Below are 24,050 nucleotides of genomic sequence, written 5' to 3'. Positions count from 1 at the left end.
CAGGGGATCCACAACTCTTTTGTGGATACGTGCGTAGCGAGCACGGGACCCCGAGCTGATGTAGCCTTCCTTCCTTTCCGGGCTGCATACCTTCCCTTTCTGCATCCTTCCCCATCCCCCATCTTCGCCCCCCCTCCCCTCACCTCTGGCTCTTTCCTTCCCTTTCCCCCCTCTGGGGGTATGGTTTGTGCCTACGTCCGGAGACGGACGCTTGTAAATGTACCACATTCTTCGCCTTCCTTACTTGTAAGTCTTCATCCTCCCTTTGTCCTTCTCTTTTCCTTACCTCTTCTCTCTACCCTTTTCTCCGCTGCGGCGTTTGAGACCTCTTCTTTCCTTTCCCTTTCTCTTTCTTCCTCCCTGTGCGTGTCTGAAGGCCGACCCACGCACTTCCATGCGTAGCCGGTGACGGGGTAATGCGTAATTCCCCGCCCCGGGTAGACAGGTAGGACACGTACGTACCCCCTGGTAACGGCCAGGCCCAGGGAGGGGTGATTACCCGAGCTGATACCTTCCGAAAGTGCCGATTGGTCCCTCCGTCCGTTTGTCGGGAGGTGTGACCTGAGGTGTGAACAATCACCTAAGGCGGGAGTGCCCTCAGAGAGGGCCCCCACAAGGGAGGAGCGCGCCATCGGAGACGCCGGTAATCATGGGGGATTCTTCCGCAATGGTTTCCTCACCTTCCACTATGTCTGCTCACAAACGTAAGTTCACTGAGTCTCAACCACAGTCAGTTCTTCCATCATTGCCACAGTTCCTTGTTGTTTCTCGGTCTGACGAAGGTCACGACTTCTCCACGGTCAACCCTTTCATTATTCAGAAAGGTGTTGACGCAATTGCAGGTCCTGTAAAGTCTTGTTCCAGATTACGGAATGGCACCCTGTTGTTAGAAACACACAGTGCCCTCCAGGCACAAAAATTGCTGCGTACCTCACTACTACACACTTTCCCTGTCCGGGTGGAACCGCACCGTACCTTAAATTCCTCGCGTGGAGTCGTTTATACACGCTCCCTCGATGGACTGTCTGACGAAGAAATTCAGCACTACCTGTCAGACCAGGGCGTAACGGCTGTTCATAGGGTTATGAAAAGGGTTGACACGAACGTCATTCCAACCCGCACTGTCTTTTTGACATTTGACAAAGTGCAACTCCCATCGAAAATCAAAGCAGGCTATGAGATAATTTCCGTTCGCCCTTACGTCCCAAACCCTACGCGTTGCTATTGGTGCCAGTGGGTCAATCACACCAGCCAGTCCTGTTCTAATCCGGCCAAATGTGTTACGTGTGGCAGGGATGCCCATGAGGGTGCTTGTCCACCTCGATCCCCTCGCTGCATCAACTGTATGGGTGACCACGCCGCTTCCTCTCGAGATTGTCCCGTTTTTAAGGATGAAAAGCTCATCCAGGAAATTAGAGTAAAGGAAAAGGTGTCGACCTTCGCTGCTCGAAAATTATTTGCCAGTCGACAGCCCACCGTGCCTCAGAAAGGAAAATACAGCACTGTCCTTGCTTCTCTTCGGCCAACAAAGGAGGCGGCCACGCAGACTTGCGACCTTACCTTTAGTGCCATGGTCGTCAGATCGGCCAGAGCAAAGATCGCCCGTTCAACCTCACCTCTTCTGCCTGCCCACTCTCTGGCTCACCCTTCGTCGAGTTCTGCTAAATCTCGAGCGCAAAAGTCAGACACCAAGACTTTGAAAAAAGAGCATACTCGTGAAGAGTTTCTACGTACGGCAACTTCCCAACCATCGGTTCCTCCTTCCTCTAAACATCATACTTCCAAGAAGGCTACAAAGAAACCCAGTTCCTCTCCTTCTCCGCCAAGGCGTGTCCCATCTACAGCACCACCTGGCGGAAATCGCCCTCGGCCGTCTTCTGTGTCGCCGAGGCGCACTGCTGGCGGCTGATCAACCAGACGGTCGCTGGTGGCAGGAGCTGCTCCTGACCAACCTATGGATCACGATCTTCTGCATTCGGCTGAATGCCATTCCATGCTGTCGGTCGCAAGCTCTGAGCAGTCGTTGAGTTGACAGCGACCTTGGTCACATTCCTCCATTTTCTGTTCACCCTATGTCCATTATCCACTGGAATATCCGCGGTATTCGAGCCAATCGGGATGAATTGTCGATCCTCTTACAATCCTACTCGCCGGTCATCTTCTGTCTTCAGGAAACTAAGCTGCGTCCCCATGACCGCTTTGTTCTTCCTCATTTTCAGTCCGTCCGATGTGATCTCCCCTCTGTTGAAGGCACTCCAGCACATGGAGGACTCATGATTCTTCTCCATGAAACTCTCCATTATCACCCAATCCACTTAAACACTTCCTTCCAAGCTGTCGCCGTCCGTCTTTCCCTTTCCGGATACACGTTCTCTCTTTGTACTGTATACATTCCATCGTCCACACCAATGGCACGAGCTGATCTCCTTCATCTTCTTGGTCAGCTTCCAGCCCCATATTTGCTGGTTGGGGACTTCAATGCCCACCACCCACTTTGGGGATTTCCACATCCTTGTCCACGTGGCTCACTATTGCTTGACGTCTTCCACCAAGCAGATCTAGTTTGCCTCAACACTGGGGTCCCTACATTTTTGTCTGCCTCCACGACAAATTTATCTCATTTGGACCTTGCGGTCGGTACTGTTCCGCTAGCTCGGTGCTTCGAATGGTTCGCCCTTGATGATACACACTCGAGTGACCACTTTCCATGTGTCCTTAGACTGCAGCCCCAACTGCCATATATGTGCTCGCGACGCTGGAAGTTTGCCCAAGCCGATTGGACACTTTTTTCGTCTCTAGCGACATTCGATGACCGTCGCTTTCCCAGCGTCGACGATGAGGTCACACATATTACCGACGTTATTCTTACAGCTGCGGAACGTTCAATACCACGCACCTCCGAATTGCCCCGGCACCCCCCAGTTCCTTGGTGGAACGAGGCATGCCGTGACGCAATACGTGAGCGGCGACGTGCTCTTCGCATTTTCCGTCACCATCCTACTTTGGCCAACTGTATCCGATATAAGCAGCTCCGTGCAGGATGCCGTCGCGTCATCCGCGATAGCAAGAAGGCAAGCTGGAAATTCTTTATTAGCTCATTTAACACCTTCACTCCCTCCTCGGAAGTTTGGAGTCGGCTTCGACGGTTCTCAGGCGCGCCTAGTTTCTCCCCGGTCTCTGGGCTCACTGTCGCGCATGATACCTTAGTGGACCCCGTCGCAATTTCTAACTCATTGGGTCAGCACTTTGCTGCGATTTCGAGCTCTTCAAATTACCCGCCAGCGTTTCTCCCGAAGAAACGTGCAGCGGAAGTGCGACATCTTGCTTTCTCCTCTCAAAATCACGAAAGCTACAATACTGTTTTCTCCATGCGGGAACTCCAACATGCCCTCTCTTCTTCTCGCTCCTCCGCCCCAGGACCAGATGGTATCCATGTCCAAATGTTGCTGCATTTATCAACCCATAGTCTGCGTTACCTCCTTCGCCTCTATAATCGAATTTGGACCGACAGTACCTTTCCCAGACGATGGCGGGAAGCTATTGTCGTTCCCGTTCCGAAACCTGGAAAGGACAAACATCTCCCCTCTAGCTATCGCCCCATTTCTCTCACGAGTAGTGTCTGTAAGGTTTTGGAGCGTATGGTGAATTACCGTTTAGCTTGGTGGCTGGAATCCCGCAGTCTTCTAACACCAGCCCAATGCGGATTCCGAAAGCATCGTTCTGCAGTTGACCATCTTGTTGCTCTCTCCACTTATATCATGAACAATTTTCTCCGGAAACGCCAAATGGTAGCAATATTTTTTGATCTGGAGAGAGCATACGATACCTGTTGGAGGACAGGCATCCTCCGCACACTGTTCTCTCGGGGCTTTCGAGGCCGGCTGCCCCTTTTTCTTCGCGAATTTATGGCAGAGCGCACATTTAGGGTGCGGGTGAACACTACTCTCTCCCGTACATTCTCCCAAGAAAACGGGGTACCCCAGGGCTCCGTGCTGAGTGTTGTACTGTTTGCCATCGCCATAAATCCAATTATGGATTGTCTCCTTCCTGATGTCTCGGGCTCCCTCTTTGTGGACGATTTTGCGATCTACTACAGCTCTCAACGGACCAGCCTTCTTGAACGACGTCTTCAAGGATGTCTCGATCGCCTCCACTCGTGGAGCATCGAAACCGGCTTCCGTTTCTCACCCAGTAAGACCGTTTGTGTTAATTTTTGGCGACGTAAGGAGTTTCTTCCGCCCTCCTTACATCTCGGTCCGATCAACCTTCCGTTTTCAGACGTCGCTAAATTCTTGGGTCTTATGTTTGACAGAAAACTGTGCTGGTCCTCCCACGTTTCCTATCTTTCGGCTCGCTGTCTGCGATCCCTTAACACCCTCCGTGTCCTGAATGGTACTTCCTGGGGAGCGGACCGAGTGGTCCTTCTCCGCCTCTATCGCGCCTTAGTGCGCTCGAAATTGGATTATGGAAGCATAGTCTACTCCTCTGCTCGGCCGTCTATTCTTCGGCGTCTCGACTCTATCCACCACCGTGGATTACGTTTAGTGTCTGGAGCTTTTTACACTAGCCCTGTGGAAAGCCTTTATGCTGAGACTGCTGAACCTCCGCTGTCCAATCGGCGAGCAGTCCTTCTGAGTCGTTATGCTAGCCATCTGTCTTCCATGCCTGCTAATCCAGCCCATGACCTTTTTTTGACGCCTCCTTTGATGTAGGGTATGCAGGCCGCTCCTCCTCCCTACTACCCCCGGGAGTCCGCTTCCGTCAACTGCTCCATTCTCTTTCCTTCCGCTTTCCTAAAACCTTCTTGACAACTTGGGGTACAGCACCGCCTTGGCTCCGTCCCCGGATCTGCCTGCTCCGTGACCTTTGTCAATTTCCCAAGGATGGTACCCCTACACTTGTTTATCGTCGGTCATTTGCTGCTCTATGTGCACAAATGACGGACGCCACATTTATTTACACCGATGGCTCGAAAACATCGTTAGGTGTAGGGAGTGCCTATATTGTTGGCGACACCCCAAATCACTTTCGGCTTCCCGACCAGTGTTCGGTTTATACTGCGGAGCTTTACGCTGTTCTCCAGGCTGTCCACTACATCCGCCGCCATCAGCGGATACAGTACGTAATCTGCTCAGATTCTCTCAGCTCTCTCCTCAGTCTCCAAGCTGTTTACCCTGTGCACCCTCTGATCCACCGGATTCAGGACTGTCTGCACTTGCTCCACCTCGGGGGCGTCTCGGTGGCGTTCCTCTGGCTCCAGGGACACGCTGGTATCTGTGGGAATGAGGCGGCCGATATAGCGGCCAAGGCTGCAGTTTCTCTTCCTCGGCCAGCTATTCAGTCGCTTCCCTTCACCGATCTACGGAGCGGTTTATGTCGCAAAGTTGCTCATTTATGGCATGCGCATTGGTCAACACTTGCCCGTAATAAATTGCGGGAAGTGAAAGCCCTTCCTTGCGCTTGGACCTCTTCCTCCCGTACGCGTCGTCGGGAGGAGGTAATTTTAGCTAGACTCCGGATAGGGCACTGTCTTTTTAGCCATCGACATCTTTTAAGCGGCGATCCTCCCCCACTCTGTCCCCACTGCTCTCAGCTGTGGACGGTAAGACACCTTTTAATTGAATGCCCCTATTTTAATCCGTTACGCTCCCGTCTACAGCTGTCGCCTGATCTATCGTAGATTTTAGCAGATGACATGCGCTCAGCCGACCGCGTTCTCCAGTTTATTAGTGACAGTGAAATGACGTCAGTCATTTGAAGCTTTTTTTTGGGGCGAACCACCCCTTTCTGTAGTGGATTTTTAAGCATTCCTTTCTGCTTTTAGTTTCTGCAATTTTATGACTTTGTTCCCATTGCTGCTGGTTTTCAATTTCGGTTTTTTACTGTTTCCTAAGTCACGGGCTGGGCGCTAATGACCATAGAAGTTTTGCGCCCTAAAACCACAAAAAAAAAATCTACACTGAAAGGATCATTGACTGACATCACCTTAATTATGTATGTGGTGTCCGTTCTTTTGGACATATCAATGTATTGTCACATCCTGTTCCAACAATCCGAACATGTTTTCCGTACTGCACTCCTTTGGCCAGCATTGTGGACATAAATGTGTAATATCGGTATTCCATATTTATTATCATTTCTTGGTAAAACCTATTGTTACAAGGTGGTATAATTCTGCTTGCTGGGGTCAACCACAAAAATGGGGACAAACATTCAGCCAGTGTGATATTCCTCCTCTCATTGTGCCATTTCAGTCAACACTCACTCATTGTGCAGCAGCATCACTGCATCTGATGGCAGCAACAATGCATACTGGGAGCATTAAGTGACAATACCAATACCTGGTTTCTTCTACTGGTGTGAATAAAATATGCTTATGTTTCAGTAGGTAATTGTGCATCCCTTACAGTGCTCTGCTGGTGTCACATACTGCGGTTTGAACTTCTTAGACAAGCAGTTGCTGGCCATTCAAAACAAACAAAAGAAGACTTCAATAGACTGCACAAATCTACACGTTACAATTTTGTATGAGATTACATCTCCAAAACGGACTCCTTGCTGCTACATAGGACCCTACCATTTTCCACAGAATATGTAGTGGAGATTACAAAACTAATGAAAGGCCTGATCTGAGTCTTAAACTTTGCTCCAAATTAGGTAATAGCTTATCTCTAAGAAATGTTCATTGCTTCTTCAGCCAACAGCAAAAAGTGAGCCTAGGATGTCCTCTGAGTCCAATCAACAGATTTTGTTGTTGTACATGAGCCATAGTTTGGAGCTGGCCAATAGAACTTACACCAGATCTCGCATGAAACAGTGGTGGATACAGAAAAACCTCAGGGAGGGGGCACTAAAGATATCTTGATCTACCTTTACTTTCACTGTGATTATTTTTTGCGAAGTCACATGAAAAGTTTAAGGAAGTCGTATATTAAACTGATGATACGCATATACAAGACAATGGCATCTTATGATACAAAAAAGTTGCAATTGTGTTTCTCATCCTTAAATGACGAATTCTATGCAACTATTCTTCCTAGCGAATTGGTTAATTACATTGTCAGTAGGAAAATCAGTGTGAGGCTGAGTGTCCAACATAGATAAGTCATTAAGTCAATCCTCCATCACTGTCGACCTCTGCCATGTTGAAAAATTTCTTTCTACTGTAGCAATAGATGCAGGTAGACAAGCAAATATTTTGTACAGTGTGTGCAAAGTAGGATAGATCAAGGACAGAGAGACAATGCTTGCATAACAGAATCACAGTCATAAAGGGCATTTATGCTTGTTTGCTTGCATTGAAGAATCTGTCCTGTTAGTCTCTTTTTTAAACAGTGTGATTCTTCTTCAGAGAATGGTAGTTCAGTTAAGCACTGATTCAGTTTCTGTGCCAGATCATTACCATCATATTTCAGTAGTTGTGAAGGCAAAAGTATGTTGAATTCTAAATGATAAATATTTTCTTCAGCAAAACCTTCTCCATGTCAGTCGTAACATGGTCCAGTGTTGTAATAAAAAGTTTTTTTTCCCAATATGTCATAGCATCATCATTATGATCAGTTTTCCCTGTGTCTTTGTCTGCCTGTAAGACAAGGAACACTCATCTCCACATGTGACTGTTCCATAACTGCCTTTACCTCTTTAACAGTATGAGCAAAGTGGCTATCAGCATTAACTCTCATGCCGTCATAATCCTTGAACGTCGAATATAATTTTGCTTTTGCTATTGCGACGTCCAAGATAGGGACTTGTAAGATTTTGCTGACTGGATGTGTTATATGCATAATGTCATGCAGTTTAAACAGAGTGATAAGAAACTTGCTATTAGAAAGAGCTCAAAGGAAAATATTGGTTTTGGCAGCTGTAGTTCTATCCCTCCAACACTGTATTTCTTGAAGAACTTCGCAAACTGTTTGGAGATTAGCTGCGAATTGAATAACAGCATCATGTCACTCAACCTATCTCATTTGACAATGTGATTGAAGTGAGTGTTGTCTCCTCAAGGTTGCAAACGGTTTGCTAGACACTGTAAAGACCGATACTACTTCTTCAATAGTACCAAGTGAGTTTCTCACACTTGTAACTTCACAACTGCAAGAGACAGCAAGGTGGAGCTGATGACTTCAACAACAGTGCTACTTGCACGTTGATAGCTTTCTTTTTTATTGTAGCCACAGCTCCTTTCAATTCTGACATATTAACTGAGCAACCATCACAGTCTATACACACATGGTTCTCCAGGGACAGAGAAAGGCTTTCCATTCTTCTTAAAATTGTAGTACCTAATAATTCACCAATAACACTACATTCATCTTGACACTCTTGAGGTTCATCGTCAATGTTTCCACTGAAATCCTTGTCTTTACTGATGTCAATGAAACTCAAAAATCTTTCATGTAATTTGCCGTCACCATCAACATATCTTGCAGCTAAACTCAGTTGGGTGATGTGTGCTATGTCTATAGTCTCATCGAAGATTATGCTGTAATAACAACAATATTTGATTTCCTCCAGTTATCCCAATAACATCACTGTTTCACAGCATGAAATAAGTTCGTTACATGTTGTTTTACGTATGTGAGTAACATTCGTTTTAGTGGTCTCAAGGTGATATTTTAGTTGCAAGTCTCCAGTGTAAATTCTAAATCTTAGAAAAGCTCTAAAGTTTCCCGTGTTACTTACTATACTTTCACAATCATTATCATTTTATAATAGACTCTCACGATCTCTGTCCCCACAGGGGAATACTTTGCTTTCCATGAGATATGATTGTTTTTATTATAGGTACAAGATGGTCTCTGTTTTCCCTAATGCTTTCCGTTCTCTGTCTTGACAATTGATTTATGACATCAAATTTGCATTCCTCATGTTGCCAAAAATAATTTTGCATATGTTGATGCTTCAACATGGTACTTAAGCTGAGTGTGTCTCAAGGTCACCATCTTTACCAGTAAGTTTGGCAAACTTTTTTGTTAGTGGTTCAGTCACAAGTTTCTTGGCGATAATGGATTTCTTTCCTCCAGCCATTTTATTATTCACAAAAATTGAACAATTAATGCAAAGAAATCCTTTTCTAACTTGTGAGAACACCAGCCGGGGATACTGTTCAAAATGATTATCATGCACTTGTCTACATTCAACTTGCTGTCTCTTGTTGTGCTCAGAAGTAGGAAAGACATATCCTTTTCCAGGTTTCCTTGAAGCTGTGAGAAGCTTGTGTTTAATATCATCACTAATTTTTCCTGATGCTAATATATCCAAATAATTGACAATATCCATGGGATTAAAGAAATCGGTCGCTGAACTTTGTTGTGGAAGTTTTGACGAAGTGCTGGCACTGCCTTTACATCTGGCAGTGTTTTTGCAGCTGAATAGTGACTGGAATCACCAGATGTTTGTACTTTTTTCTTTATTACATACCGATCCATTTTATTAGATTGTTAAGATGTAGGTAAAATTAGGTACCAGTCATTCTCGAATACACACTTCATTTGCACCGAAAAATTCAACACGGGTACATTTAGCACTAAAACACACTCGGCCACACTCCCCATATTTCTATCACTAAGCCCAACACTGACTGATGTCTGTGGTAATAGCCAAAAGTGCAGTTGTTCACTTCTTTATCACTTCCAAGTTATTGCGAAGATTGTAGCTTTCAAACTGACTAGCTGGCAGCAACTCTGCTTCTCACATATATATGTGGCTCAGTTGTTTTGAGAACATTCACTGCCAGAATGTCAAATGACCTTTCGGCCACTTATAAGTCACACTGGTGATGTTCCCCCCCCCCTCCCCCTCTGAGCTAAGTTTTTAACAGGTGCTTGTCTAAATCATATGGCAGTGGTGGCTACAGCAGGGTCAAGATGAATGACAAAATTAGTAAATGTGGACAAGGGCTCTCACATTCCCACAAACAAGCAAAAGCTAAATACAGATAGAGAAAAGCTTACAGTATTGGTTTCCACACAGAAAGGCACAGTAAAAGAAAATTATTAGCACAAATATATTTATGCACCTGCTAATATTGCTACTGCAGAAGTGCTGTATTTGTTCCACACACATTGCACCACTCAATTAGCTTTTTTTCCTTTACATCAAATGCCACGATAATCTTTCAGTTGAGTGGCCCAAAAATTAAATTTTTTATGCAATTCTTTTGTAGGGATAAATTTGTGATACTAGACATGGTGGATGCAGAGAAAGTCCACCCATCAAGTAAGAGATTTCAGGAAAATCATGGAAGAACAAATATGGATGTAAAAAGAGGGAAATTGCTGTAAACTTAACTTCAGTGGCGTGCATAGATATTCACTGACGGCTATAATTCTACCAAGAGTGTGACTGCATCGTTACACTATTTGACTCGGAAAAGTGAAGAAGAGTAAACCAGCTGTGGATTTGTACTCTACTGCACATGAAACAAGTCGTCACTGCTTTTTACATCAAAGGCCATTCCTTGTGCCTGTTCATTAACACTGATAATTTCTCTCTAGTTTCAGGTTCCTAGGACAACGACCATGGATGTCCATATGGCATATATGTGAGTTGTTTTCTGTGACTTCTAAAGGATTGCTAGTGGTGCAAGCAAAACAATTATATTTATTTTTATTTGTATGGGTTAAAGACAAATTCACAATTACAGTCAATTGTAAAATAATTAAATTTGTCACTTACATAGGATCCATAATTCACCACTTCAGTACTGTGACTGTGACACTGGAGAGAAGCAGAAGGGTCTTTTAGGGTGATTCATTGGCTGAAAAGGTCAAGGTGACGGTATTCAGATGGGGTGTGAAATGGTAGGTCTCTCGCCCACCAACCCTACCCTTCCCCCCTTTGTTGTGCTTAAAATGTCTGGAGTTTGGGCACATCTTTTGCATTGCAGCACTAACTCCATCCGTAGAGACTGTGGATGAGTATCGCTTGCAAATGCCTCGTGTGCCTCTCCCCATCTGTGTCCATTGTAGAAAGCTCGCCAGATTACACTGTTTTCTAGAGAGTGAAGAAAGAACAAGAATACAAGACTCAGGACAAGCCTACTGTCAGAGATGCCAAAAGGATGTGCAAGCAGTTGCCCCCAGCATGTACTAAATGTCATATGCTACAGCTACAAAAACATTTCCCCTTTGCCAATGGTACTTCTTCCTGTTACTGTTTCTGTAGTGGGTCCTCAGGGCCACTCAACCATCACTGCCCCCTGATGGTTTGGGGGCTCCCCTTTTGCTGCTTTCTCCACACCTGCTTTGGGGCCGATAGCTTCCCGTCCACCAGGGACATATGTCCCCACCTCCCAGCCTGGAGACAAATGAGCTTCTGGCTTCTCTTGCCAGGAAGGGGTCCTCGGGGACACTTCCTTCCCTGGTTTGCACTGGTCTACAACTGAACACCAGCAGGTGGCTGAAGGGGACACAGGCTGTTGCCCACACTGCTTTATGGTCATCATCTTTACCTGAAACTGATTCAGAGAAGCCCTTGGCATCATCAAAATTCTCTAAGGAGAAGACAAGTGCTTAGAGGAGGAGGACCTTCCAGTGGACCCCCACACTAGTAGATCCCACCTGTTCAACTCCTGTGGCCAAGGCAGAGATTCCAGCAACCCCTGAGGCCCCAGTTTGCTCCACACAATGGAACTCTGAATAGAGTTTGCACATATGTTCTGGATACACTGTATAGCAAACTTTAGCCCCTTGATACAGCTTTGGAGGCTGTGACTGTTTGGGTAAGTGCATTTCAGTACAGTACTGTCTGCAGTGTTTACCTCACTCCTGATGATAAAGCATCTCATGACATACTATTTGCATTGGTTTATCTCCCCCCTCCCCCCCCCCCCCCCCAATCTTTCCTAATCTTGGGCAATTTCAATACACACAACCCTATGTGGGTTTTAACCATGATCACTGGTTGTTGTAAGGGCCTCTGAAAGTTACTCGCACAACTTTAACTTTGCCTGTTAAATACTGATACCCCACACACTTCAGCATGGCACACAGTTTTCTCTGTCATTGACCTTTCCATTTGCAGCTTTTGGCTTCTCCCATCCATCCACTGGGGAGTTCATACTGACCTGTGTGATATCAACCATTCCGCAATCCTCCTGTCCCGTCCTCAGCATCACTCCTCTGGATGCATGCCCAGATGGGCTCTCAACATTGCTGACTGGAGTGCTTTTGCCTTTCATGTTGGACTTGACTCCCTGCTGCTTGGAGACATCAACAAGGCAGTCCAGAATATAATTCCAGCCATTCATTTGACAGGTGATTTAGCAATCCCCTTTTCCTTGGGCCTGTTCTGACAAGAGTACCTTGGCAGTCATCAGAGGTTGCAGAGGCCATTAGCAATTGTAGGCAGGCTCTCCAGCACCGTAAGTGACACAAATCGATGGAGCATCTTATTTACTTCAAGTGGCTTCATGCCTAGGTCTGCCCCCTGATGAAATGATGTAAACAAGAACGCTGGGAGCTGCATGTTTCAGCCATCGGACCACATACCTCTCCTTTGCAGGTTTGACCTAAGATGAGACATGCCTACATGTACTAGACACTAGTAGGTGTATCTGCCATTACCTTGAAATTGATCTCTCTTCACTGACCCAGACACCATGGCTGAACATGTTGCTCTTCATATGCTCGAGTCTCAGCATCTGAGAATTATCAACCTGTCTCTCATGTTCTCAAGCAATGGGTGGAGCAAAGGCAATTACCTTTTACTACATGCCACCTGGAGCTGTATGAAGCTCCATTCATTGAATGAATGGGAATTAATCAGTGTCCTAGCCCTCCGGCCTGATACAGCTCCAGAGCGAGGTCACATCCACAACCAAATGATCAAGCACCTATCAGTGGATTGCCATCTGTAACTGGGTCTGGAACGAGGACCAGTTCCCATCACAGCCATTAAAAGCATTATTGTAACAGTGCTAAAACTGGGTTAGCACCTCTAGAGATTGGCAGTTCTCCCAGTAAGTTTGACCAACGTTTTCCATAAATTGCTTGAATGCACAGTGAGCTGGTGGCTGTGTGGCTACCTGAGTTTCAGGGTCGTCTGGCTGCATACCCATGTGATTTTTGCCAAAGCTGTTCCACTACTGATAATCTGTTTTGCCTGCAATCTGACAGCCTACCAGCTTTTACCCAGTGTCAATTCATTACAGCTGTCTTCTTCAACCTGCAAAAGCTGTATGACACAAGGCGGTGACACCATATCCTTGCTACCTTACACAGGTGGGGTGTGTTGAATCCACTCCCAATTTTCATCTAGAACCTCCTGTCACAGTGTATGTTCTGGGTTCTAGATGGTGCTTCCCACAACACTTTCCATATACAAGAGAATGGAGTTCTACAGAGCCCTGTACTGAGTGTCCTTGTCTTTCTACAAGCCATCAATGGTCACTTCCAGCTGTGAGGTCATCAGTATCACCCTCCTTGAATGCTGACTATTTCTGCCTCTTACTATTGCTCCTCTAGTGTGGATGTGGCTGAATATAGACTGTAAGGCGCCATACGAAAGACGTGGCCATGGGCACTCACCTGTGGCTTTTGGTATTCAGCTGCCAAGACCCAGGTTACATTTTTCTGTCAACATTGTATGGTTTGTCCACAACCAGAACTTATGTTGATGACAAACTACTCAATGTGGCAGGAACTTACTGCTTTTTAGGACTGGTCTTTGATTCTTAGTTGACATGAATTCCCAATCTTTTGCAGTGTAAGTGAAAGTGCTTGCTGCACCTCAGTACGCTTTGTCACCTGAGTAACACCAGCAGGGGTGCAGAGTGCACTACGCTTCTGCAGCCTTCCAGATCCATAATAAAACCCTGTATTTGTTATGGGAGTCTGGCATATGGCACAGCATCATCATCGTCATCACTGTGGATACAGGATCTGATTCACCACTGTGGGGTTTGATTTGCAACAAGAGCATTTTGAAGTAGTCCTGTAGACAGATAACACATGGAGGCTGGGGTCCATTCATTGTGTATCAGGTGCCAACAACAGCTTCTCAGTTATGCTACCTATGTTTGCAACTCTCCTCAGTATCGAAACTATCGTTCCCTCTTTCCAAACACGGAAACCCATCTTCCACAATGGTGACCCGGGTGAGGGATTTTGATCGCAGTCCACACACTGCCCCTCCCCTCTGAACTCCAGTTATTTCTTCCTCCACCTCTCCTCTAGGCCCACTCACATACACCTCTGTGGGGAACCCATTGGTCACAGCTTTGTCTTGACCCATCATGAGGTCCGAGAGACACGGTCCCTCCTGAGGCCCTCTGCCACCCATTTTTGTCCATCCTTGGTACATCCTGGAGTTCAGCAGTAGTCTATACTGATTGCTTGATGGTTGCTGATCACGGGCTTGCTTACACTGTCATGGGTTATACTGAACTGCCTTCCTTGCTGGAAGCTGTAGTGTTGGTAGCCATCTCTTGTGCTCTTGAGCATATTCTTCCCTCCACTGGTGGGTCCTTCATCTGCAGCAGCCTCTTGACCAGTTTGAAAGCTTTCAACCAGTATTACCCTCAGCATCCCTTAGTCATTGCTAACCAGTATTCCCTTGAGCAATGTGGATGCTTAGTGACATTTGTTTGGACTCTGGGTCATGTTGGGATCTCTGGGAATGAACTTGCTGACAGCTTGCCCATATGGGCTACCAGTAAACTGGCTCTGGTAATTAGTATTCTGGAAACAACCTCTGGTCGGCATTGCACCCAAGTTTTAGGAACCTGAATTACAGAATTAATCACTGTGAATTCAGACAACCAGTGATAAGGAGACTACGAATCTATGGAGGTCCTCCAAGCAAGCGTCTCACAAGCATTCTACCATCGTTTGGTGGCTCCACATCAGCTGTATCTGGTTGACTCATGGCCACCTCCTCCAGTGCCACCTCACTGTCATCAATCTCGTTCAACAGTGGTCTACATTTTGCTGTGCTGTTCAACCTAGCCACCCTGTGGCAGAATCTTAAACTCCTTAACTCACTACCCCAGGTGTTAAGAGATGATGCCTCAGTGACTGACTTAGTTCTACGTTTATTTCATGAAGAAGGCTTATGTCGCTCTCTTTTAAGGGATGACAACTGAACCTTATCAGCTCATTGAGGGGTTGGCAGAACCAGAACACTCTGTTGCCTCTTCTGCTGAGACCAGGCTGCTGCTATCTGGGCTTGGTGGACCAGCCTGGTTCTCAGCCTACCTGCTCTTTTACTTTTCTTCCCTCCTCTCACATTAATCTTTCGTCTCTGTACTTCTCTTGCCCTGTCTGTATTGATAGTCATTCCGAGGCAGTTTCTGAGTGAAGTACCTCTGGTAAATGGCGGGCCTGGGGATGTATGTCCCCTCATTGCATTCTGCTCCTGCTCTGTGGTGCTTCTTGCTGCTCCCTAAATGGGGCACCTTGCCTACCTTTAGTGCTCTGTCTCCCTTTTTTCTTTTTGTTCCTTATATTGGTTTGTGACCTTTCATAGACATTTGGGTTTTCTTCCTCTGGATTGTGTGTGGTAGGCTCTCTCATACCAACAGTCATGTAGACCTGCCTGCCTGTTTGAGGAAGTAGGGATGGAGAGATCTAGTAGTTTGGTGCCTTCAATCAGCCAACTGCCTCTGTCCATCTTGCTAGCTTCTCTGTCCATCTGTTCCTGCCACCTCCCTCTCTGTCTGTTGTTCTTCCCTTCCTCCTGTCACATCATCCTGCCCACCTCCATAGGAGGTTGTTGGTTCTTACTTTCTTAGTATTTTAGTCTAGATAGTAATATGTGTACCTGGCTTCATTGAAGTTGAACCAGTGGTTAAGAGGTGACGGAAAACACATCCACTTTTGTAATATGTATGGTTACTGTTTATGCTGGTTGCTGCTTGGTATGTAAGAAATAATTTTGATTGATATTTTGGGGTCAGTCACACACTGTTGTGCTTGCCTTCAAGAATAAACAAAGCTTTGGTTTCAAATATTTGAATTGTGGCACCACATTTTCTCACTGCCTGTTTCTAATTTATATATATATATATAATGATGATGTGACTTACCAAACGAAGCACTGGCAGGTCGATACACACACAAACAAACACACAAAATTCAAGCTTTCGCAACAAACTGTTGCCTCATCAGGAAAGAGGGAAGGAGAGGGAAAGACGAAAGGATGTTGGTTTTAAGGGAGAGGGTAAGGAGTCATTCCAATCCCGGGAGCGGAAAGACTTACTTTAGGGGGAAAAAAGGACGGGTATACACTCGCTCTCGCGCGCGCGCACACACACACACACACACACACACACACACACACACACACACAAGCAGACATATTTAAAGTGGTCTTTAAATATGTCTGCTTGTGTCTGTATATGTGTGGATGGATATGTGTGTGTGTGCGAGTGTATACCCGTCCTTTTTTCACCCCTAAGGTAAGTCTTTCCGCTCCCGGGATTGGAATGCCTCCTTACCCTCTCCCTTAAAACCCACATCCTTTCGTCTTTCCCTCTCCTTCCCTCTTTCCTGATGAGGCAACAGTTTGTTGCGAAAGCTTGAATTTTGTGTGTATATTTGTGTTTGTTTGTGTGTCTATCGACCTGCCAGCGCTTTTGTTTGGTAAGTCTCATCATCTTTCTTTATATATATATATATTTGTGTGTCTATCGACGTGCCAGTGCTTTCGTTTATATATATTAGTGTTATGGCCATAACAGCTTCTACAGAAGATCTGTTTAAAAGTCTCAGTCTCTCTCTCTGACACATTAAAGACGGAAAAGACTGAAGGGCCTAGTGTTTGGGTAAAGCAAGATCCCGAACTGAAACAACATGCTGATGGGTTTGAGCATAATGTAAGTTTTCACACAAGCACTGTATTGTGGAGGAAGTGTTGTAAGAATGTCATGACACAAATATGGGGCATTAGAGCTAAATTATCATGGATAGTGTAAAATTGTAACCTATGATACCAGCTATTTTCAAGAATGTTTGTGATTGTCCAGTTGACTCTAGTTAGATGTGCCATTTGTAGGTTATTACCAATAGTATTTTAACAGCATTTGTTACAAGCATATCTTTATGAACCATTACCCTTGCATTAATTTTTTTTATTATGGTTCTATGTAATGAATGCCTTAAGTATGTATTTGGTGTCAACAGAGCAAGGAAGACTTCCTCTTGGAAGTAATTGTTAATCTTGTTACATGTCTCTGTGTCACAGTGCTGTAACATGATGGGGAACTATGGTATGTGATGGGTATATTGTAGAGTTCCCAGTCACTATTCACTGTAGTATTTACATCATTACTGAAACCCAGCATTGGGTGTATGTAATTCATTATGATTTTCCTCCAGTACACATGAGATAAATTTGCATTGTTTCCTAAAGAGCACGCACTGAAAATACATGGTGACAGAGAAAGAAGCTGTGTAAATAGCATTAAATTTGGTTAATTTTGATGATAATGTGTGGAATGCCATATTCATTCGATAAATGACCAAAAAGTGCTGTTTATGGGTTTACAGCTAGATTATTTTCATCTCTATATTATCTGAGTTTTTTAATTGTTGCCACACACACGTATCAAGTTTGTATATGGGAGTATGACCACCCTATAGAGCAGGCCATAGGGCCTCTGAAATCAGAGTAGATTATGTGACAGGAATAGAAAGTGAAAGTATGCCAAATAAATACTACACAATCGCTGATAACAAAATCAGTGGAATAAGAACTGATTTGGATGCATTGAGACACTCACTCTTCCCAATTGATAAAAATCACTGCAAAGTTGGATGATAGTCATAAGAAAGGAATATTGAGTGCTGTGTCATACACACAGAAGTTAGCAAGCAGTTATAATTCAGATTGTTTTCTTCTTTCAGACTGTTAAAGATCCATTGGGAATATCTTGGCCCACTGATTTTATCAAGGAGGATCCCGAATTAAATTTGGAAATGAATGTAACTGAGAATATTGTAAGTATTCACATCTCAGATGTATTGTTTGTAGTTAAGTAATAAGTCTTTTAAGTGTGTAGAGTAAAAGATGCATTCAGTGGAATTGTCACAGATTGTCAAGTTTTCTGGAACTTGTTGCTGTTCGTAATTCTAGAGTGTTCTTATACTCTTGCACTTAACTTTCATATCACCTGTTAAATGCTGACTGCTTTAAATAGAAGTGGAAAGGGACTGGTGGTGAGTATAATCCTGTTTTCCATAGTTCATGTTGATATCAACTATACTGTATAATGGCTGTGTGTGATGGTCACAACATTAACATTTAGATGAAGTGTAGGTTGTAGTAGTCTAGGTCGTTAGAGTAATATTCCTCCTCTCAGTAACTCCTGATAAATACAATTCAAAAGAACATTGGCTGTTCTTATCTTTTATGTGAATCATGGTTATTCTTACCTCAAAAATTTTTTGTGTTTTGAAAAAGAGATAAAATTGGTGTGTTGTAGATCAGCCCTAATAGTTTGGCCACAACCTGTACATATTGTGGCAGCTTCTGTGGTACCTGTTGTATTAGTTACAAAATTTTCAATAGTAGAAAAACTCTGTGTACGGCTTTGGTGAATGATTGTACATAGATGAAGCAATGTGTGGCCTCACCATTTGAGTCCTGACAGATCTAAAGAAGAAATACTAATTTTTGAAATATGCTTTATGACCTTCCTAAGGGAAAGAGATGCTCACATTGATAAACATGTCACAGGAATGAAATTGGACAGACTGGGAGTATTCAACACACAATTGCAGAAATTTTGGTACTGGCTCACTCTTGATCTCATTGTTCATAAACTTCCCGCAGTTATAAAGGATTCTTCATGCACTGAAATGTTGACTTCTTCAAACAAGCATACAGGTCAAGGAACCAAACTATCATGCTATGGACAAGTTGGGGAGTATGTAAAGGAGTGTAGCTGATTCACAGCTAACAGGCAAAGACTTAATGTCACAGAGCCTCATATTATGCCATTTTAAACTAATTAAAGGGATGCATTTGCATCACAAGTAGACAGTACAGTAAGTGAAATAGTAGTAGTGTTGTTCCACAAGAAGGGTTTCATAGAAATGAGAATGTCATGCATAGAAGTCAGGGATGTGCATATGGGGAGTTTGGCTAAAAGAACAAACTGTAGGGTCCTCATCAATAAACACTTCTGGTCTAAGTTGCCGTGGTCGATCTGTAAAACTTCTTCTCTCTGACGTTTCGTTCTCAACTACGGAGAACATCTTCGGAGGTGAGTCAACGACTGGCTGCTAGGAGCTGGGGCCGCCGCTTATATGGATATCGTAGAGGGCGCCACCGCACGTCACGTGGCGTCGATGTGCAGCTATCTCTGGCTATCGTCTGTTCTCTCGATTGCAGGCAATCGATTGTCACGTGATTGATGCAACGTTGACCGCCATATCTTATCCAATTTTAATCCTTCTTCTTTACGATTAAAATTGTATTGATGTTTGTGGATTTCAATTGCCTCTCTATACATACGTGTATAATAATGCGACGTCCTCGCTAGCATGCTTGTTTCACCAAATTTTATTTCGTGATCTCCATCCTTAAAAACATGTTCCGCTACTGCCAATTTGTCGATATGTCCCAAGCGACAGTTTCTTTTGTGCTCCGTCAACCGTGTATTGATGCTTCTTTTTGTAGTTCCTATGTAAACCCTGCCACAACTGCACGGAATTTGATATACCCCTGGGGTGGCTAGGGGGTGACGAGCATCTTTTGTTGATCTTAGGCATTCACTAATTTTCTTAGTAGGTCTGAAAATGGTCTCTACGTGAAACTTGGCTAGTACTTTCCCAATGCGATCCGTGATATTATGGATGAACGGAAGAAATACTTTTCCAGCTGATGGTTGTTGCTCTCTCCTATTTTTAGACATTTTTCTATTTGGGTGAAGTGCTCGGTTAATCTCGTTTTTCGTATAACCATTTTTTGCAAAGGCCATTTGTAAATGATTTAGTTCTTCTTGTAAGTAGCCTGGTTCACAAATATTATTGGCCCTATCCACTAATGTTTTTATGACCCCCCTCTTTTGCCTAGGGTGGTGGTTTGAGTTCTTATGGAGGTAGCGATCAGTATGTGTCCCATCCGCCCGTCTCATAACTGATACATCCAAGAAGTTAAGTTATCCATTCTTCTCCTTCTCCATAGTAAATTTAATCTTTGGGTTGATGCTATTTAAGTATACCAGGAAATCATTCAAGTCTTCTTCCTCATGATTCCATATTACAAAGGTATCATCCACATACCGATACCACTTCGAGGGGCTTTTTTTGGCCGACTGCAGTGCTTGATGTTCAAAATATTCCATGAATAAATTCGCAATTGCGGGACTTAGGGGGCTTCCCATGGCTACCCCATCGATCTGTTCATAAAATTCGCCATTGTACTGAAAATACGTCGAGGATAGACAGTGTTGGAACAAGGCTACTACATCAGTAGGGAACATATCGGCTATATGGGAGAGAGCTTCATCAACTGGAACCATCGTGAACAAAGACACTATATCAAAACTGACAAGGATGTCATTAGGACCGACAGAAATTTCCCTCAATTTCTCAATGAAATGTAGAGAGTTTTTAATATGACTTTCAGTTTTGCCTATGTAAGGTTGTAACAAAGAGGCAAGGTGTCTGGCTAGTTCTTGGGTAGGAGCTCCAATTGCGCTGACTATTAGTCTCAAAGGAACATCAGGTTTATGTATCTTTGGTAATCCATATAATCTCGGAGGATAAGCCTCCGTTTTACAAAGATACTTTTTAACTTCTGTAGGAATGGAAGACTGTTTTATCAGACGATTGGTGGCATTCAGCACATTCGTTGTGGAATCCTTTTTCAACTTCTTGTATGTGCTGGGTTCTAGGAGATCACTGATCTTCTTGTGATAATCCTCAGTATTCATTAAAACAGTAACATTTCCCTTGTCAGCGGCAACTATAATAACATTCTTGTCTGCATTGATCTCTCGCAATGCCTTCCTTTCCCCTTGAGACAGATTGCTACTGGGTGGCTTAGCTTTGTGTAATATCCTGGAGGTTTCCATTCTAATTTCGTCAGCAGAATATGATGGTAACTGACGAATTCCTGCCTCTATATTAGCAATAATGTCCTCCATAGGAATCTTGGATGGAGTTATTGCAAAATTCCCTCTTTTAGACAGAACAGAAAGATCTTCCTTAGACAATTCTTTTTCTGATAAATTAATAACCATTTGGGAATTGTTTGGAATCGGTGCTTCCTGTCGACCCTCTTGTAGACGATCAAACTTCTCCTTCTGCCTATTGGAAGACACTTCTGCACTAATCTCCATAGACGCCGGCCGTGAAAGCCTACATGGAATGAAACTGTAGGGTGTTCTAGAGCATAGCTGTAGTTGGAAAAGTGGCTGGATTGTAGTTAGTGACCACTAATCATAAAGATACAAGATGCCTCCATGGCACAAGGGCCAGAGGTTCAGGGATAATGTCCACTGCATGGAGTGCTGCTCCCACAGCAAGTGTGCAGAACAGTGTGTTGCTGGTTGTGTGTTCTGGAAAACCATGTCATGTGGTTGGCACTGAAATACGTAACTTCACTTAAATAGTGGTGGACACATGAGCAAGTCTATGAATGGGATGTGTGACCATAACAGTGATCCTGAGTAGCACATGCAGCTGTGCAGTGAACATATTAGCTCTGTCAGCAAGAGTGACATGCAGTCTTTGTGGTCTCAGTAGCATAAAATGCTAGGGCTTAATAATGATGCTGAAAAATAGGGCTGACCCTTTTGATACTGGCCAACAAGATTCTGTGTTAGCAAGAGCAAGCTAGCAAGATAGCAATGTAATACTTTGTTGGAGAAGCAATTCAATGGCAGGCTGCTGCATCTGTTACTGGTAGGTTCAAACAACACACAAGTGTTACAGAGATGCCTCAGAAACTCAAATGAGAATTCCCAGACAGAGGGTGACGTTCTTTCGAGGAATGCTATTCAGAAAATTTAGAGAACTGCCATTTGAAGCTGACTGCTGATCGATTTTGTTGTTTCCAACATACATTGCACATAAGGACTACAAAGATAAAATTCGTGAAATCAGGGCTGATATGGAGGCACATAGTCTTTTTCCCTCATATTTGCAAGTGGAATGGGAAAGGAAATGACCATCAGGGTTATGGGGTACCCTTTGCCACGCGCCATTCGGTGGATAGCGGTGTATCGATGTATATGTAGATACTAGGTAAAGTAAGTAGCTGACTAATGTAGTAGGAGTAACAGTGATATTTTAGTAGTAAATGTACATGTACGTACGCACGTACATGCATACATACAAAATAATCTATTAGCAGTTCCCATAATTAGCAGTGTGAGTAGATTAGCACTAGTCACTAGCAGCTGGTTGTCAGTATTCCTGTGGGAGCTTCTGCCTTCAGATCTGCACCCTGGCTCATCCCACATCCATCCACATCATTTATAGAATGCAATGTGTAAATCGAAGTGTGAACAAATGGATATGATTAACACCCCATCTCTAGCCACAGAAGAGGTACAGTGTTGAAAGCAAATTTAATGACAAAAATTCTGAAACATTCAATAATAAATGCAACCCATCAAGACAAATTAAGGTTATCATATTTTACTGAAAGAAGTTATACCTGTATGATCAATTCCTCAGGGTGATCAAAATCATCAGATTTCACAGGACTATAACTTTGTCATAAATATATAGAATTGGGGTCAGATTTTTACTTCTATACGTTCCTGAAAAGCCTTTATTTACAAAGGAACTATAAGATTTTCCCATTGTGTACAATTTGTGTCTGCACATACAACATTAATGTGCTTCTCACAGCTTTGTTTAGGATCAGATTCATCATTTACTGATCACAAATATCAATTCTTTTCAACTTCTTCAGACTTGACCCATGCATTTACAAGCATCTCAGTTTAGGAAACTCACTGCTATTGCCATGTAGCATCATAGTTCAAAGTTGTTGGAAGAGGAAGCACATAGGTGGAGCCTTCCACAAACTCCCACCAATAAAAAAACGATATCATACTGTGAGATGAAGCAAATTTCAAGGTTAGGTCGGCAGCCCATTATAGCTGATCAATACCTCAGGCAGATTACTGTTAAGAAGTGCTCTTTCGTGCAGGTTCCAATGTGCAGTGGTGCACCGTATGAAAAATTGTTTCCGATAATTTTCCATCTCTTCTGTTTTGGGTCCATTTGTGTGTTTTCTTATAATGTCAACTTACTTCAGTTTGTTACAGAACTCCCTTTTCCTCAGATTCAATTCAGTGATGATATCACTAAACTGTTAATCACATTACATAAGTTGAATAATAAATCGTGATCACTACCAACAAACTTCTTGTCCCATATTGCACAGCACATTACCCTTATTAATGTTGCAGCCACCAGTTCAAGTCTTATCCCTTGAAGACTCATTTTATAAGATGTAAAGTAATCAGAAATGACCTGCTACTGGAATTACTAGACATTATTGGCCATACTCTTAAGTGAAACATAATGCATACAGTTCCTTGGTGTCTGCTTGGATTTCATATTGAAATGGGGTCAACAAATTGGTAAACTTGTCGATTCCCTCAGCGTTACTCACCTAGAGGCAATTACGATGGCTTCTTTTGGATTTTTCACTTTTTTGAATTATCTTCTGGCACAGCCAACTAGAAATAAATAAAATATTAGTTACTTAATGTAAAAACCAAGAGTTATGTAGTGACATGAAGGTACAAGATTCCCTAGGTCAGTGAAGAGGTTTATGCAAGGTGTTCATATCACATTCCTACTACAAGATTGTGTTGGATAAATACTAATTTGTTCATAGCTGCCATGCCCTATAAGATTATCCCATTGGATAGTACTGAGTGAAAGCATGCTAGGAAGCATTTCTGCAAGTTGACACTCTGGACGAACATTCATTAATTGCAAGGCATAAAAGTATGAGCTATTTGGTTGACTCATTCTCATGCTGGTGCCTCCTTAATCTATTATCGATTCGAATGCCCAAGAACTTAACGCGTGGATCCTCATCCAGTGTCTTTCCCTTGTATCTGTGTCATTTGGATC

The 24,050-nt window shown here is 43.8% G+C and overlaps 2 protein-coding genes across 7 annotated transcripts in view; one reads left to right on the top strand and one right to left on the bottom strand.

Moving 5' to 3' along the window:
- Positions 1-24,050, top strand: part of LOC126212891 (zinc finger protein 729-like) — a 261,153-nt gene that overhangs the window by 20,055 nt on the left and 217,048 nt on the right. For 2 of the 6 annotated variants that reach the window (XM_049940396.1, XM_049940400.1), the window contains exon 3: positions 10,497-10,543. The exons of 2 other annotated variants lie outside the window; for them this stretch is intronic. The gene's annotated coding sequence lies outside the window, so the exon portion shown is untranslated. Of the gene's footprint in view, positions 1-10,496; positions 10,544-17,846; positions 17,940-24,050 lie in introns of all 6 variants that reach the window. 2 more of the 6 variants (XM_049940399.1, XM_049940401.1) reach the window with 2 other exon arrangements.
- Positions 23,615-24,050, bottom strand: part of LOC126213377 (treponemal membrane protein B-like) — a 41,824-nt gene continuing 41,388 nt past the window's right edge. The window contains exon 3 of the mRNA XM_049941083.1: positions 23,615-23,647. Coding sequence (XP_049797040.1) covers positions 23,615-23,647 — 33 coding nt within the window. The remainder of the gene's footprint in view (positions 23,648-24,050) is intronic.

Source organism: Schistocerca nitens, chromosome 11 (assembly GCF_023898315.1).
Source record: "Schistocerca nitens isolate TAMUIC-IGC-003100 chromosome 11, iqSchNite1.1, whole genome shotgun sequence".
In the NCBI taxonomy this organism is placed as follows: Eukaryota; Metazoa; Arthropoda; class Insecta; order Orthoptera; family Acrididae; genus Schistocerca; species Schistocerca nitens.
Note: the sequence above shows the minus strand (reverse complement) of the source record. Positions and strands in the feature narration are given on the sequence as shown.